Here is a 17,706-nt window from a genome sequence, read left to right as displayed (position 1 = left end):
GTTTTTGTGGCAACAAGTGTACATAGGATCCCAGTTTTGGTTGTTGATATTGAGTTGTATAATTTACATACATTTAAGGTTATCAAAACCCATTTTAGTAGTGATCACATAATGTGTAAATTTACATTTAAGGTTATCATTCAACATTTTTTATTTATAAATTTTTTGGATGTATCTAATGTTTAATTTCAATCTTTAATAGAGAAAAAAAAAGTTATAAGCAATTGTAATGGTGCATTTTATGTTTAAGGGAAAAATAACAAGGAGAAGAAATTGTATGGAAAATAACAAGTTGATGTTTTTCGTGTTTTGTATCATGATAGGAATTAAGTTTTAGGAATTTATTTAGATTACACAAATCCTTAAGAGTATAACTAATTTATTAGTGATTATTACACTATTTGAGTTCACTGTGATTATTACGCTATTTGCTTGGGTATTAGTGACACTAATTTATTACTTTTTTTATTAGTAAAAGTGTCTCTTCACCCTGTAATGCATTTTTTTATGTTGTAGATAATTACTTTATCCCATAGTGATTATCTCTGAACTTCATTCGTTGGATAATGTTTGAAAACTTTGAGTTGTGCTTTTAGCACTATTAGGTTTCTGAGGTGATTTAACTATGAAGTTTCTTTTGATCTGAAGTTAGAGACCATCACCTTCTTTTTCCTTCAAGCACATACGTTGCCATGATCAAAATATTTAATGAAGTGCTTTGAGTAGGAGTTGGAGAAAAATAAGTCCTTAGAAGGATCGACTAAACTTGTGTCATTAGTCAAGACATTCTGTGGTTCCTGGAACACTATGTCATTTGAAGGCTCTGTTGAGTTGCATGTCACTTCTTCCATAGAATTACTTATAATTGGTTCACATATTCCAGAGGTCAGATGTTATACTTTCTTTATTGCTTTCTTTTTGTGTGGTGTGTTTGGTTTTGATTCCTGTTGGGGTGTTGTGTTTGTGTTTAGGGGCTGCATTTTGCTCCTTAGCAATTGATATGTCTGAAATTGAAATTATTATTGCAGGTTTGCTACTAGGCTGATAGGCATTAAGAGAATGCTAAATTTCAAAAGAATAAGAATGGAGAGCACATTGAATCGAGCGTGGTACAAGAGAATTCCATTATACAGCTAATGAAGGTCTTGTCAATCTTATGTTGCAGTTTCGTATCAATGCTTCTTCATGTTATTTGGCAGATCTTCTATGATCCATCACCGTCCAAAGAGAAGTTTTCACCTGAATATCAGCTCCAAAGAGGTTTTTAAAATACAAATTGGTTTATGAATGATGTTGTTAACTGAGTCATTAGCAGGAAGGGAAATATGTGTTGAAGAAAACTTGTTTAATTCTTCTTTTTTGATTACATGACTGCAGTTTGAAAGTTCCTTGAAGAATAAAACTACTAAGTTTCAAGCACTACATGTGAATTTTTACTAAGAGAAAGCCACTTCCTCTTCAGACCTTGCAAGGTACTTCCTATACCATTATCATCTGAGGTACTAATTAGCATTATTTTTTGTGGGGAGTTGAACTTTTAATACACTGAAGTTGCTGGTAGTACGATATTTTGCCAGCCACTGAAATATGTATTTGCGATTGCTATGAAATTAGGTGCTAAGGATACAATAGACCAGGTTATTTTTCCTAATTCTCTTTTTAGCTTTTTAATAATTGTGATTTGGAGATTTTGATTTTTGTCATTCTGATTGTGATTTGTTGTGCTGAGTTAATATTGATATTAAAATAGGACCGAGATGATAGTGGGAAAAATGTTAAACCTACTCTTACATGTCATAGGCGTTTTTTTGTTACTGAGATTTCTTTTAGGATTGAGTGTATTTTTCTCCTTGTTGTGTTTTGTTATCGTAGGACGTAGGCTTTGTGTTGTGTGTTTTTTGTTGGATTCTAATAATTCTCTCTCTCCCATGTTGCAGACGAGTGAATTTGTTAAGGTGAGAGGCAGTGGCAAGTTTGAAGTTTACTTCCTTGCAGCATCCGCTGCTGAAGTGTGCGCTGGCTTCAAATATGATTCAACGACTGTGTTGATAACATTCTCTGTTCCAGTTCCTTAAGAGGAGATGCTTAAATCGTTAATAGAAATCCGAGCTTAAGTCATAAATAGGTTGTATTAAGTTAATTCTATAAGGATAAGAACTTGGTACCATGTAGCTTTATTAGTTTGTAAGATTTTAGTTTCACATGTTTGTAATACTTGTTAATTTGACAATATAATTGAAATTTTCTTTTATTTTGCTTTAAATATTGTGTGGTGCATATAATAAAAAAACTATTTGGTTTAGACAAAAATATTTATTTGTAAAAAAAAGAAAGACTTATAGCAACGGGCAGTCTGGTCCTATACCAACGGATATACAGGTTGGCTAAAGCAATTAAACAGGTGTAAAATGCCGTTGCTATAGCTCTGAAATTTTTAGCAACAAGCTAGTTATCCGTTGGTATAAGCTATTGGGATGGCACTTCTGCCGTTGGTATAAGCATAGTATCCTAGACGGCAGCAGGTGGGCGTATTAGTGAAGAAATGCGCATATTAGTGTTTAAAAATCTAATTTATGTTTGTTTTGCTTGGTTATGTTGAATCAATACTAGCCAAGTCATCGTCTCAAATGTAAAATCTGGAAGACACTAAAGATCTGCTTAAAGGTGACGATGTTGGTTATTGTCAAAATTGAGCGACTTTCAACCATCGGTATTCCCAAGGGGAGAACCAAAGTGTAAACCTTAGAAAGGACAAAAGTTAGAACTTGAGAGCTTAGTTGCAAGTTTGTCTAAGGAAATAATCTCAAGGGAATTTATGTACAAATATCCTAATAAAATAAAAAAGTATAATAAAATGTATTGTCACACTTTGCTATTTTTTTGGAAAAGTGTCACACTTATGACTATACAGTTTTGCAAGTGAGTTAGTGTGATGAAGCTTACAATATGATTCACCATTTGCTTGCGCAGGTCTAGCATATTTGATGCAAAGGCAGGAATTTCTTTGAATAACAATTTTGTGAAACTTGTCTCTTGGTATGACAATGAATGGGGCTACAAGCATCACAAATTTCTAAGCCTTTCCTTTTTTTTTTTCCTCTAATATATTAATAAATTTCTTTGAATATATTACAATTTTGTAAACTTGTCACTAAGGAGAATACATGTTTTAAAAATTAGACTTGAAATCAAATTGGTAAGACCTCATGTTCATAGTTCAATTGGTTCAACTACGGCTGAATTAAGTGACAAATTAATAAGTAAGAAAACCAGTTGAACCAACTGTGGTTCAATATAGTTTAACTTGCATAACAATCAAGATCAAATCATTGGTATATTTACTATAAGTAAGTGTACATAAAGGATACAATTACACATATTCCTAAAGTTATGTACATTTTGAATCCTAAATTTGCTTTCTAATTTTTTTTCTCTTTCTCTCGATACAGCTCACGCGTGGTTGACTTGATCCGACACATGGCTTCAGTTGGTTAATCTGCAACGAGTTTTTGGCATACATCTATTGCAATGACACTTCTTTCTTGCAAATCAAGCATTCAGTAAAGTAGATTATTGGAATAATTTTGCTTCTGTTAAATGACGAGAATATTGGTCCACACAACTTAATTCATGTCTTCAAGCATCTATATTCTGGATTAGCTTTTATCTTATATATTGTTCTAAAGAAATATTTTGAATATGTTTACATTCTGGATGAATATTGGATGATGTTTGTCAAATTTTGGTTTTTTGGTGCGGTTCAGTTTATCAATTTAATTTGATTTTGGTTTTTTTTTGTACATCCCTACTACGATCATTACCAATAAGCAAACTAGAGTAAACGGCGTTACATGTCAACATCAAATCAATTTGATCCATAAAAGAAAGAGCTTCTTCAAGAAGGAGCTTTATATGAATATTACGAGTCTTTCGAGCGAAAATCATGTTAACCATTATGAGAAGTTTATTTTGAAAATGATATAGGATTAAGGTTTTGTTTTATGTCAACTTCAAACCATGGACTAAGGATTAACCTTTGATTTTCTCTATCTAATTAATTTGGAATTGAATTAAGGAAATACTCCCTCTGTTTTTATATATAAGCAAAAATCACTTTTTAGGTTCATTCGTTTAATGATGTATGTGATTCATATGTGATTCATATTATGAACCACATACATAATTAAATGAATGAACCTAAAAAGTGACTTTTGCTTATATTTAAAAACGGAGGGAGTAATTCTCTATTGACCATAGATTTTGTAATTGGACATAGCATAGTTGTTCATTGGATGATGGCTTTAGAATAGTAATCATAGGATGATCAATTGTATAGCTAGGATATTTATTACCAAGCAGTGACAAAAAGTGGATTCAAAAATCTTAATGGTTTTCACCTTTAACTTCCGTTTAAACCAATTTTTTTTTTTTTGAAGAAGCCCGATTAAATCAATTTTATTTCTCTATTTACTGAATCATTCATTGAACAACCCCAAATTATATTATGATTTGAACGAATTTTGGTACACTTAGAAAAATCAATTAAGTATTCAATGACCGAAGTATTTGAAATAGTAAGGATGAAGTTGCATTATTTCAAGTAAATATAAAGAGTAGATAGAGATTGAATCAAAAAATAGATAGAGATAAAATTATAAAATAGTATGACTCAAATGATACAATATTGTAGAGATATTTGACATTCTAGGGCGCCGGTTGGGCTTTCCCTTGTTTTCTCTGCTTTTGCTGGGCCTTTAACTATATAAATACAAACCAAGTTGGAGAATTGAGATCTTAGGGTTTTGTTTTGGTTAAAGCGTTGATTCAGTCATGAAGAAGACGTATGGAGCATCTGAGAAAAAAGAGCAGGTTCATTATTCTGCCTTAATCGTTTCTGCTTTTTTAGGGTTTCCTTATTCTCTTGTTAAAGAAAACCGATATATTTCATATTTATTTATTTTTTTGTTTATGTTTTAGGTGAACTATGATGCACTCTGTAATGGTGGAAACGGTTTGGTAGATAGAATAAGCGGTTTGCCAGATGAGTTGTTGTGTCACATACTCACATTTCTTCCGATTAAACAAGCTTTCATTACAACCCTTCTTTCCAAGCGGTGGACCCCACTCTGCTATTCACTCCCTTCCTTCCGATTTAACTTTCACTATGTTAAGCCAAACGCCTATACCTTCCCCGTTCTCAGCTCGGACGATCAAACCAAGAAAGACGACGGTGAAGATGAGTTCTATCGGTTCTGTCGTTTTGTTAATACTCTCATGCTCTCTCCCCTCTCAATCAACCAACAGCTTCAAAAATTTCACCTCAGCTATTTCTTTCCATTTAGAAAGAGACTTGGAAACCACAAGGGTGGTTGTCAGGTTGAAGTCTTCAAGGAATGTTTGGAATCTGTAAAACAACGTGGTGTTGAGGATTTATATCTCTCTTTGAGCTACCATGCCTTAAATCCTACTATTTTCATCTCACGAACCCTTGTTGTTCTCAGACTTGTAATGTTATATATTGCAAGTGATACTTCGTGTGTTGATCTTCCCTTGCTCAAAACCCTAGATTTGAGAAATGTTTATTTTAAAAATCGGAATGATTACATAAATTTTCTTTCTGCTTGTCCTATCCTTCAAGACTTACATGTTGAGCGTATCTATATACAGAGTAAGATGCATCGTGATGAAAACAATGCACAGGAAGAAGGGTCGAGGTCCCTTACCTTGTCTAAGTTGGTTAGAGCGAGTTTCCGTTCAATGGATCCTTTGTTTAATGGTATTGATAATGTTGAGTTTCTTCGTATAACCACAGGATTCACAGAGGCTTCTTTCAAAGTCATTAAAATGTTTACTAACTTAATTCACATTGAACTGAGGTTTTTTTATAACAAGGGATGGTGTAGTAGAACTGCTCCGACATTGTCCCAAGCTTCAAATTCTTTCGATTGAAAAGGTTTGTTGAGTAGTATGTTTGTTTGTTTGTTCTTTTTTTTTTCTTCATATATTTTGATAAATGTTATTTTCTTAACCCTTTGACAGTTCCCACGCAAAAACTCCTCCAAGGAATGGAAATGCCCAATTTCGGTTCTTGAATGCATTTCATCTCACCTGAGATCTTGTACTCTTTTATACATTGATGGTTCGGAAAATGATCTTCGATTTGCAACTTACATTTTGCAGAATGCGAGTCTTTTACAACACATGACAATAGTCGTTGATACTGGCTCCTTAAATGGAAAGCTTTTAGAAAAAAGTCAGATTATAAAAGAACTGTCCTCCTGTCCAAAGATATCTCCAGAATGTAAACTTTTATTTAAGGCTCGCTATTAGAATTATTGCATTACTTTCGTTTCTAACATGTTGCAACCATTTAGTTTGATAGCTTGGACATCATAGGTAAGCTTTGTCTTCTTGTATACAGTAGTATTGACAAATTCTAGAGTGGACTACCATATTGTGTCTTGGTGATGATTATGTTTGGATGCTTTTGAAAATGAGAATCGTTCCAAGTCCTATTTGTTGTCAAAGTTGTTTGATTGTGCTTGATATTGGCATTAAGGAGCTTGAGATATTCCAATTGCTATCATATATAAATATGGTGCTGCAACTATTATCTTTCCTTTGTTAATTTTGTGTGTTGCACTTTCTTTTCATTGCTCTTTTTACCTATTTGGCCAAGTCGTCATTTGTTCAAGAACCATTCCCAAAAGCTTAAATTGTTAGGTGGAAATGCATGAATGGTTTTATATTGAACATGATATTTCGACGATTATGCTTGCTAATCTTAACTTTTTACGAAGATTAAGGACCACGTTGTTGAGTGATCATTCTGTTATAAGAAGATAGGAGAGGGAGAAATGGGTATGATGAGAGAATCATTTTCTTTTAGTGTTTGTGGTTTGCAACACATAATTCTGATTTTGGTTGGTTATTATGATGTTTCATCTCTCTGATTTGATTTGATTTTATTTTGGATTCGATTCTATATGCATGCTGTATGGTAAGCAAATCAGTAGCTTATAATATATGTATGGTGTCTAATATAAATCATACCGGGCCAATTTTTTTTTTTCATAACATCTAAATTAATGGAAATGCTTATTTTTACAAACATGAAAAACAATAGTTGCAAGAATAGATCTTTACACCCACTAACCAGTGAATTCTGCCAAACAAGAGATTAACAGTTTCAATATTTTTTTAACACACGGACAAGTGTTCATTCTTGCGTTTCGTTTATGAAAATATTCGTAAGAAATATAACGACTTGTATTTTTAGTTTGTCCATATCGTGTTGCTATCAGTTTATGATGTCCATTGACTTGGTCGTTCTGGTCCGGATACATTATCTTACTTCTTGCAGCAAATTATTGTTCATCCATATTTAGTTTGTAACAAATTGACAGAGAGTTATTGTAATGTTGTACTTAAACTTTCTTGATTGAATACAAGTAGAGATAACTATAATTTGTACCAAGACCATAGGTACCAAAATTACAATTACAATTATATCATCCTACATTGATCCTACTATAATTTCCAACCATGAGAGCTAGTTGCTTCATTTTCTAATGAATGAATTTGTCATTGGGTTAGGTGAAGTAGTAGCGAAACAAGAATATTAGTTAGAACTAGAAGTTACCAATTCTGAATCCTGTTGTGTTAAATTTATTCCCCTATCGTCCACATTACGTAGTAACACTCCATACATGAAGTCACATGAAGCTTTTGTGATTTTCTTATTTAGAGTGGTCTCTACTACTCTATTTATTTTCTTGAGATTTTTCATTAAGAATTCATTTTGGATTTTCTTGTTCCATCTGTTATTGTTCAGTCAATAATCAATGCAACTAAAATATACTTATGTCGTTGTTATTAGATTGCAATATTGCATGAACGTTGTTTAGTTGCACATCCGCAGTAATTTTCTAGATCTGAATATTAATTTGAGTTCTTTGAAGCTTCTATTGTAAACATTTCTCTTCAAGCTGGAATCTTACATACCGCAGATTTATTTCGGAAATTGAAGCAACTTCTTGAACATTATGCGGCTAATTAACTCGTGATTACTTGAAGTAGAATGCACATTAGTGAGGTTGTGCTGAACATCTGTTTTGATGCCCCTGTTTTCGTAGCTTTGTAGCCCCCGTTTGGTTCTGCTATGGCCAGGTTTTGTTTGTGTCGCGGTTCTGTCGTTGTTTCCATTTGCGTTTTTAGGTGGTTCGTTTTGTGTTTTCTTCTCGTTGTTGACCTTGTTTTCTGTTCCCATTTTACACTTTTGCTTCGCTGTTTTAATAAATGGGTTTGCTACCGATTGCCCAGGATTCTAAAATGAGAAACTATTCCTTAAAAAAAGTCAAATATTTCAATATTCAGTGGATAGATTACACAAACTTACCTCAGTAAAACTTTCATAGATTACACTCGGTAACATTTCTCTTTATTTATGTTGATAAAAAAAAATAAAAATTTAAAGCTAATAGGGTCCTCTATCCATTTTGATCTTTTAGCATAATGATAATATTTAGTATTCCAAGCCATGAAGGTAAACATTTTCAATCACCTTATGGATACTTGAGTTGCTTACTTCTTTATCCTCTGCATAAATGGTTGCAAAGTAATTGATGGGTTAAGTCTTTACAACTTTGTTTATTACTTATTTTGTTGTAATTAAATCTGTTATTCAGATATCTAATAAGCGCAATCAGAATGAGACTGGTCGCATCAAACAGCGGAAAATGAAATTAGACGAAGCTAAGGGTCAAAGTGCTATGACTTCATTTTCGGTATTGAAATTAAGGCAAGAGGAATGTGTTTCAATTTTAAGGTAGAAAAAGCCTTATAGCTCAAAGAGCTCATGCAAGTGACTTGATAGTCGCGGGCAAAACTTGACATCTGACAGTTTTACGGTTTCCGAAATTTTAATCATTTTTTCTCTCTTCTTGGAATAAGACCAACATGATTGTGTGCATCTGCAATTGCAAACCATATATTAATTAATTCTCTTCTCACTAAAGGGAAGGGAATTGATCAATGATTTATTCCATGAACATAATCTTGCTATGAATGATACTATTGCTAGATTATTTATTTATGGATACGTTAAACAGGCACAAACACATTTCTGATTTTTGCAAGAACCACTATACCAGCCTGATCCTCTCCTGCAAAGATTGTCACATTCTTGGTTGCTAGATGAACCAATACATGCACCCCTGAAGAATTGATTTAGGTACTCACAAGCCTCAATTTGCTCCACTTCTTCATCTGCAATTTCCAAAAGAACAGTATTATTTTTCTTAAGCAACATATTTTCAACACTCAATAGTTAACAAAATTACTATTTTAAATTTCTTAACATTTGCAAATTTGCACATGATAGAAAAACTTTTTTATTATTAGTATATAATGTTACATATGTTTGTTTGATATGTAATAAATACTATGCTGAAAACATTAGCTACTATTATTTCTCTTAAGATAAATTTGTAAAAGCAAAATCAATTGCCAGGGAAGCATAGATTCCCGTAATTTATTTCTCTTCATGATAATGATTCGTAAAAGATAATTAAACTCTTGAAGATAAATTTATAATACCAGAGTCAACCTTTTAGATTCCCGTGATTTATTTAAGATACTCCTATGTCTCAAAGTATGCGTCGCTTTGAAGAAGAACAAAATATGTCACTTTATAATATCAATGAAGTATTAATGATACTTTTTCTGTTATATACTTAACTATTTATTACTTTCTCTTCTTTCAATTATTTAATTTATCTTTTTCATACTATTTATTAAGGACAATTTTTTAAAATAACTAATAATATCACTCTTCCATACAAAATTAATTACATTTCTTAATACATGTGAAATGACCAAAATGTCATATAATTTGGAATGGATGAAGTATAATTTTTAGGGATAAAGTTAGTAAATAGAAAAAATTGTTACATCAAATTTAAGATTTGTTTTTATGTTTTCCTCCTTCAATTCTTAAGGGAAGAGCGCCAAAGTGATATATAATTTGATCGAGAGGTAAGTAAATTTTGCCAAGATTATTTCAATCAGAATTTACAATCAAATTCTCTAAAATGATCTACTATTAAAAATATTCTTTAAAAATCGTTAACATATAAAAATTAAACTCTAAATTATAGCTTGCATACATGTTTTTATTTTCTAATAAAAAGTATTGTAATAAAAAATGGTTTTACGAGTTAAACATAATGACTAAAATACAAAATCAAATCCCAAATGACTATAATATAAACTTACGAGCAGCTAAGAGAACAATGAGAAAGAAGCACAAGCTAGCTAGTGTTTTCCACTCCATCACCTTTTTTTGTCTTCTAAGAAAATGTAAGTGGTTATGTCATATCACATTGTTGATAGATGTAGCCAATTTATAGAACCCCAAACCTTGGAGAAGTATTCCCACCATCAATTTAAATTGTGATCGGAACTATTTTTAGTCACTAATCGCTGTTTGAAAAGTCACCATGAATGTGTTCCCATCTTTAACAGGTTTTAAATTTTTTAGACATGATACCTACTATTAGGTACCTCATTTGAGAGAATTTTTTTTTAGTCTTACAAGACTCAATGTCTCATTTAAAACCTCAATGTTAAGTAAGATTCACATTTTTTTAATATTGAATATGGAACCTGTAAAATATGTTTATGATTATAATTTATTAATGGGTTAAATATGTTTTTTATCCTTATAAAATTGGAACCTTTTATGTTTAGTCCTTACTTAATTTCAATAGTTCTTTTAGTCCCTAATTTTTTTTTCTGCACTAAATATTAGTCCCTACTCAATTCAAATTTGTTCAATTTATGTTTTAACTCTTGAGTTTTTGAACAATTTTATGCAGACGTATTAAGAACATTACTAAAAGTTCCTCTGCAAAAAAATGTTACAAAATTTGATTTCAACGTCCAGATTTTGTTATTTTTATCTTTAACTTTTTTTGTTTTGAAAAATTCATATTTAATTCGTTTCATGTTAAACAATTTTAAATTTTAGTAAATGATCATTTCATAGTGTTCTAAACTTGTCTAAAAAAATCGTTCAAAAATTTAAGAGTTTAAGGATGATTAAACAAACTTTGTAGTAGTAGGGACTAAAATTAGAAGTAATTTTTTTGGTATGGACCAAAAAACCTATTAAAATTAAGTAAGGACTAAACTTAGAAATTCCCAATTTTATCGGGACCAAAACCATATTTAACCCTCTATTAATAGTTGATTAGTGAGTCCCATTTAAAAAATTTGTATAAGATGTTGGGTTGACGGAATGAATACTTATTAAATACTACGATTAAAAAATTATAAATGAGTGGTGTGTACACCCCTAAGACTCATTTAAGTATTATAAAATAGATGTCTTCATTTTTTTTTGAAGGATCATTGTGACTATTCTTGATAAAAGTGATAAGACCGCAATTCTTACTTTACTAAATTGCTCCACAAATTAAGAATTTCCACTTTAAATTGTAATTGTGATAGGAACTATATTTAGTCACTTATTGTTGTCTTTTATGGGTATGAGTATCAATAATCAATCAATCAATAACTCTTACAAAAGAGGATAGCCAATTTTTTTACCGTTGACCAACAAGAATGTGACCCAGACCATCCCTAACAGGTTTTAAATTTATAAGACTTGATACCTATTAGGTACCTCATTCGATAGAAAAGTTTTTCGAATCTTATAAGACTCAATGTCTCATTTAAAACCTCAATGTTAAGTAAGATCCACATTTTTTTAATATTGAAAATTGAAATGTAATGATATGAATTTATTAATTGTCTCATTTAAAACCTCAATGTTAAGTAAGATCCACATTTTTTTAATATTGAAAATTGAAATGTAATGGTATGAATTTATTAATAGTTGATCAGTAAGTCCCATTTAAAATATTTGTGTAAAGATGTTGGGTTAAGGGATTGAATATTTATTAGATACTACTATTAAAAAATTATAAATGACGCCTGAAACTCATTTAAGTATTATAAAATAGATGTTTTCATTGTGAATATTCTTGATAAAAGTGATAAGACCGCAATTCTTACTTTACTAAATTGCTCCACAAATTAAGAATTGCCACTTTAAATTTAAATTGTGATAGGACCTATATTTAGTCACTTATTGTGTATCAATAATCAATCAACAACTTTTACAAAAGAGAATAGCCAATTTTTTTACCGTTGACCAACAAGAATTTTTTAGTAATATTTTATTGGATCTGATATGTTTTCCTCCTTTCAAAGATCACATCAAATTCTTTAGGCTTAATATTAATTGGTCATTAGGCGGCCAAATAGTGAGTCTCCAAACTTATTTTTTATCCCAAACTCTCAAAATCTGGATGGACGCATTAGGCCTGACTCCATTTCTCAATTTGAACAGCAAATTTCCGAAACAATCCAAAATGAATTCCTTCCCATCCAAATAATAATATGTCACCACAGGTTTTCAAGTCAGACTCTTCACAAAATCTTGCTAATTTTATACCATTTGTTGAGCATGTTAATAAGTTCTACTTTAAATTAATGGATTTATATATTTATGAATTACTTTATTTGAAGAAGTCAACACCACTTGAGTCAGAGATATTGAGAGGAACTCACTCCAAGGTCCCAAGTTAACACCACCAGATCAACCTAGCTAAGTGTTGTGGATGGATCTTATGAACTTGAGACCTTTGATGGATCTTATGAACCAATTCCTCCACATCTAAAACCTTAATGAAAAACACAAGATAATTACAGACCGTCCAGATAGACCACACAATAATATGCCAAACGAGTAAAAAAAAACCTCGCCTAAACTTATCTCTCCTAGGTAACCCCAATTCCTCCACGTACTTATGATGCTTACTTTTATCTACAATAAACTCAACCTAAGAAACAACCTCAGCTGCACCCTTTTTAATAATTTCAAGTATTAGCCATAAACCACAACATAAACCAAGCCATAAAAAGTTACTTATTTCACGAGGATAATGCAATGCAAGAAATAGAATAAATTTATATTTCACTACTTTAAATATAAAACTTAAATAAGGATAATTTCGATTTCTGATATGAGCCCAAATCAGACCATGCTACTAACTGTCAATAAGCAGGAAACAACATAGACAAACATACAACAAAACCAAATATTATTGAACCAAAAAATGTAAACAATACTCAAAACTAAGCAACAGAACAGAACACTCCAAAAACTAAGAATCCTTCAACAACTATAACAACAAACAAAAGGTTATCCCAGAGTCTGATATCAACAACCTCAGACTATTCAATTTCATATTGCATTGTATATTCAATTCCATAATACATATGAAGCAAGCATGCACATAGATCAAAAAGTTGAATTACCTTCTGTTTTCCCTATTAAACCACCAAGCAAGAGTTTCACTTCTCTGAATATACTATGCATTAAGCTTTAAGTTTCCTGGAAATATGTATTTGAAAGATGTGCGAGTCCAAGTCCAACCATAGCAGATGTGTCTTCTGATGTTTGATTTGCCATTTGAACTCAAAATGCAACAATCTGAAGATAGTAAAACACACAAGCTGGCCACGTCAAGAAAAACAGGTCCTATATAGGAATTGTGGTATACCAATTTGTACCAAAAAAATTCATTTACATCTAGTCTTTGATATGTCCACTAGTGCTCGTACTTCTGCCAGTAATACATCTAATTTTAAATATAGCCATTGTAATTTCTTTGGATCTTTCTATTGTTCACAAAAAAAAAAAGGATAATAGTCGCAACACCATGCATATGTTATTAACATTTGGTATATCATATGCTCCTTAATAGTGCAAACATATTTCAGTAACAAGCACAATCAAACAACTTTGAGATCAAATAAGGCGGTGGAGCAAATTAATATTAAAAGCATCAGAACATAATCATTGTCATCCCAATTAGTTTGTACAAGACCATGTCTATATATGTTGTCCAAACTATCAAACTAAATGGTTGCATATTAGAATAGAAACTAATGCATAACACTGATAAATCTAGTAACAATACTTAAATTTAAATGATAGTCTACATCTTGAAGATAACGTTGGACAAGAGGTCAATTCATCTCTTATCTGACTTTTCTCCAAATGCATTCCATTAGTAGTAACACAGATTTTCATGTCTTCTAAAAGACCCGCATTTTGCAAAATATATGATGCAAATCGAAGATCATTTGCCGAGCCATTAAAGTTTACAATAGTACATGATCTAAGGTGAGACGAAACACATTCATGAACCGAAAGAGGGTATTTCCATTCATTGGATGAGTTGGTTGTTGTCCACTGTCAAAAGGATAAAAAAAAACATTTGTCAAAATATATGATAAAATAAGAACAAACATGAAAACAAACGCATTACTCAACATACCTTTTTAATAATAAGAATTTGAAGCTTGGGACAATGGCGGAGCAGTTCTCCTATACCATCCCAACAATGAAACGAGCTATTACAAAACACTAGTTCAATATGATTTAAGTTTGGAAACAGTGGAATAGCTTTAAAAGATGCCTCTTGATCTTCGAATCCTTTAGTAATGCGTAAAAACTCAACATTATCAATACCATTAAACAAAGTATCCATTGAACTAATACTCGCTCTAACCAACTTAGACAATGTCAAAGATTTAAATCCTTCTTCTGGTATATTGTTTTTATAACTATGCATCTCACTACGTAGATAGATATGCTCAGCATGCAATTTATGTAAGATAGCAGAAGCAGAAATAAAATTGATGTAATCATTTCGATTTCTAAAACCAACACGTTTCAAATGCAGGGTTTTGAGCAATGGAAGATGAACACATGAAGTATCAATTGAAAAATCTATCCTCTCAAGTTTGAGAACAACAAGGGTTCGAGAGATGAAAATAACAGGATTCAATGTGTGGGAAAGCAAACTAAGATGTACTTCCTCAACACAATGCTGTTTTGCGGCTTTTAGCCATTTTGTCACATTAACCGCGGTATCGGGGTGTCCATAGGAAAAGTTTAGGTGAAATGATTTGAGGGGTTGGTTGGTTGAAGGACGAGAAAGCATGAGAGTGTCAACAAAACGACAAAAGCAATCAAAGGTTTCATAGTCTTGCTTGGTTTCATATTTTTTGTCGACTTCATAGTCAAAGGCGAGAACAGGGAGTGAATAGCATAGTGGGATCCACCGTTTGGAAAGAAGGGTTGTAGTGAAAGCGAGTTTGGTTGGGAGGAAAGAGAGAATGTAAGACAACAACTCATCTGGTAAACTGCTGATTCTGTCCACCATTGTCGAGTCTTGAGAGGAACGGGATGAAGGATGGAAGCATTTGTGAGAGCAATTTCCCTCTTTTGAAATTTCAGTAACACGCTTTTTCTTTCTTGTGCTGCTGAAATCTGACTTCATGTTTTCGTTGACCTAATTTCAAACAATCAATGATATCAATGAATGCATCTTTCTTTAATAAAAATATAATATAATATGATTATATAAATGAATACAATATCTTCTTTAATAAAAAAAAATCATAAAATCAAGTTGTTTTGGCTCCAGTGGCAAGGTGCTCCTTACAAGGACGTACCCGGGGAATACCGGGATTGATTCCCAGGGAAACAACGTTTGGACAGTACACATGCCTCTACGCATTAGCCAGATAACCGATGCGAAAGCCAAAAAAAAATCATAATAAATAACAATATTAATAATGATCTAAGAAAGGTCATGCAAATTCGAATCCAAAATCTTATTACATATCACCACTAAAATATTGTTTTAAAAAAAATCACTACTAAAATATTAAAATATGAGTTTTTTGAAGGAAAAATATGAGTTTTTTATTAGGGTTCATAACCACAGACCGAATAAATAATCCAACTAATTAATCATCACACATATAGGTTACTTAATTTTATTGTGGAAATCACAAATACCTTGTTGTTTGCATGTTTGATTTGGGTTCTTAAACACAGACCGAATAATCCAATTAATTAATCATCACACATATAGGTTTTAATTACGACATCAGTAGAAGAAGAACACATACACAAAACAAGTAGAAGTGATTAACCTGAACGAACAAACAAACGGAGTGTGATGAAGTTGAAAGCTCCCTCTCTTTTCTTTTTTGTTCGGCTGAATGAAAGAATGACGGAACCCTTTGGTATTTATAGTTTACAGTAGAAGGCCAACAACGCAAAGGCCCAAACTTCTAAATCTAATTTTTTTTATTTAAAAATAAAATAAAATAAACGATATTTATTCAAATTAACGTACATCGATACAATACAAATTTAAAGTCGCAAAAAACAAAACGGATGAATCCATCACATCATCCATGTTAATAGCATAAAACGGTAGAGTGCGTATAGCTGCAAATATGACTATATTCAAGCCACCAGAATACTTTCTAGATGTGCAACATTGATGACGCAAAAATCATTGATTAAATCTACACTTTTGTTTTAAACAAAAAAAAAAGTGTAGATTCAATCAATGAATCTACACTTGATCAAAGCTAATCTCTAAACCTAAATCAATTAAACACCGCACTAAGATGGAAATAAAAAAACACACCGCGCAAAGACAGGAAATAAAAATAAAAAGGTCACGCTAGAACACGAAATCACAAAAACCCACGAAATAAAACAAAAAATATGTGAAAATCACCTATTTAACTAAAAGAGAAAGAAAAACAATTCCAATGGGTGACTTCAGGTAAAAATTGATCCTAAATCACCCTTTTTAGTAGATAAAGAAGAAGAAAATTTGTGAGAGATAAGGTTTGTGAAAGAACAAAAAGAGAAAGAGAGAGACATAAGTGTGTGCAAATAAAAAAATAATTTGTTCGAGAAGGAGAATGTAATCATGAAGTTCTAATTAAGTCTGTCTTGCAGGCCATCTCGTGGTATGTGATGAGCATATTTCAATTTCCTGCCGCTTCAATTTCCTGCTGCTCTTATTAACACGATCGAAAAGATGATGAATTCGTTTTGGTGGGGACATGGTCATACTATCCAGCGAGGAATTAATTGGTTAAGTTGGGAGAAACTATCCATGCACAAAACCAATGGCGGCATGGGCTTTAAGGATCTTACGGCTTTTATGCTTGCCATGTTGGGTAAACAAGGTTGGAAATTTTTAACGGAACCGGACTCCCTAGTTTCCCGGATGTTTAAAGCTCGTTACTGCCCCAACAACACCTATCTCACAACTACTATTGGCCAAAACCCCAGTTATGTTTGGCGTAGTATCATGCGTGCCGTTTCATTCTTCACGGAGGAGCTCGATGGAGTATTGGTGTGGGTGGAACTATTCCTATTTTGGGTGAACCATGGATTATGAATGGTGAATGCATTGATCCTAATATTGATGGAGCTAGCACAATATGTTCATGATAAAGGTGTGCAGTTCCTACACAACGTGTTAGCTGCGTTTCACCTCATGAGGACATGGCGCATCTATTCTTTGCTTGCCCATTTTCTATTCAAGTATGCCGTCAGTCAAGACTTGGGTCTCAAATTCATTACACTAGTTTGGTTGCTGCTTCTACTGTAGATACTATTTTTGCTTTGATTGAAGCGCTTCCCGCTGAACAAAAACAATTGTTTGCTGCTATTTTGTAGAGCCTTTGGAAACACCGGAACCTAAAGGTCTAGGAGGATGTAACAGAAACTACTGTGGCTGTTGTTGATCG

The 17,706-nt window shown here is 32.2% G+C and overlaps 2 protein-coding genes and 1 long non-coding RNA gene across 3 annotated transcripts; 2 read left to right on the top strand and 1 right to left on the bottom strand.

Annotated features, from left to right (window-relative positions):
• Positions 1-889: 889 nt before the first annotated feature.
• LOC146913291 (uncharacterized) lies at positions 890-2,251 on the top strand. Its single transcript, XR_015013375.1, has 3 exons — positions 890-1,260; positions 1,378-1,472; positions 1,938-2,251. It is a non-coding gene; the product is annotated as an uncharacterized LOC146913291 (long non-coding RNA).
• Positions 2,252-4,791: 2,540 nt separating this feature from the next.
• Positions 4,792-6,628, top strand: LOC146913290 (putative F-box/LRR-repeat protein At5g41840). The gene is made up of 3 exons (XM_085719058.1): positions 4,792-4,869; positions 4,978-5,953; positions 6,040-6,628. The coding sequence occupies exons 1-2, from the start codon at positions 4,831-4,833 to the stop codon at positions 5,947-5,949; spliced, it is 1,011 nt and encodes a 336-aa protein (XP_085575184.1). The 5' UTR covers positions 4,792-4,830; the 3' UTR covers positions 5,950-5,953; positions 6,040-6,628.
• Positions 6,629-13,898: 7,270 nt separating this feature from the next.
• Positions 13,899-16,138, bottom strand: LOC146913289 (F-box protein At4g22280-like). Its single transcript, XM_085716493.1, has 3 exons — positions 16,081-16,138; positions 14,412-15,431; positions 13,899-14,326 (listed from the first exon to the last, which is right to left on the bottom strand). The coding sequence occupies exons 2-3, from the start codon at positions 15,417-15,419 to the stop codon at positions 14,039-14,041; spliced, it is 1,296 nt and encodes a 431-aa protein (XP_085572619.1). The 5' UTR covers positions 15,420-15,431; positions 16,081-16,138; the 3' UTR covers positions 13,899-14,038.
• Between the last annotated feature and the right edge of the window lie 1,568 nt (positions 16,139-17,706).

The sequence above is a fragment of the Medicago sativa genome, chromosome 6, assembly GCF_051527215.1.
Source record: "Medicago sativa cultivar Bolivia chromosome 6, Bolivia_mono, whole genome shotgun sequence".
Classification (NCBI taxonomy): Eukaryota; Viridiplantae; Streptophyta; class Magnoliopsida; order Fabales; family Fabaceae; genus Medicago; species Medicago sativa.
The sequence above is the reverse complement of the archived record's forward strand: the minus strand, read 5'-3'. Positions and strand labels throughout refer to the sequence as shown.

Coding starts and splice junctions, on each gene's coding strand:
- LOC146913289 (XM_085716493.1), bottom strand. CDS start 15,419: ATGAAGTCAGATTTCAGCAGCACAAGAAAGAAAAAGCGTGTTACTGAA. Junction 14,327..14,411: donor AAATTCTTATTATTAAAAAG/GTATGTTGAGTA, acceptor TCCTTTTGACAG/TGGACAACAACCAACTCATC.
- LOC146913290 (XM_085719058.1), top strand. CDS start 4,831: ATGAAGAAGACGTATGGAGCATCTGAGAAAAAAGAGCAG. Junction 4,870..4,977: donor CATCTGAGAAAAAAGAGCAG/GTTCATTATTCT, acceptor TTTATGTTTTAG/GTGAACTATGATGCACTCTG.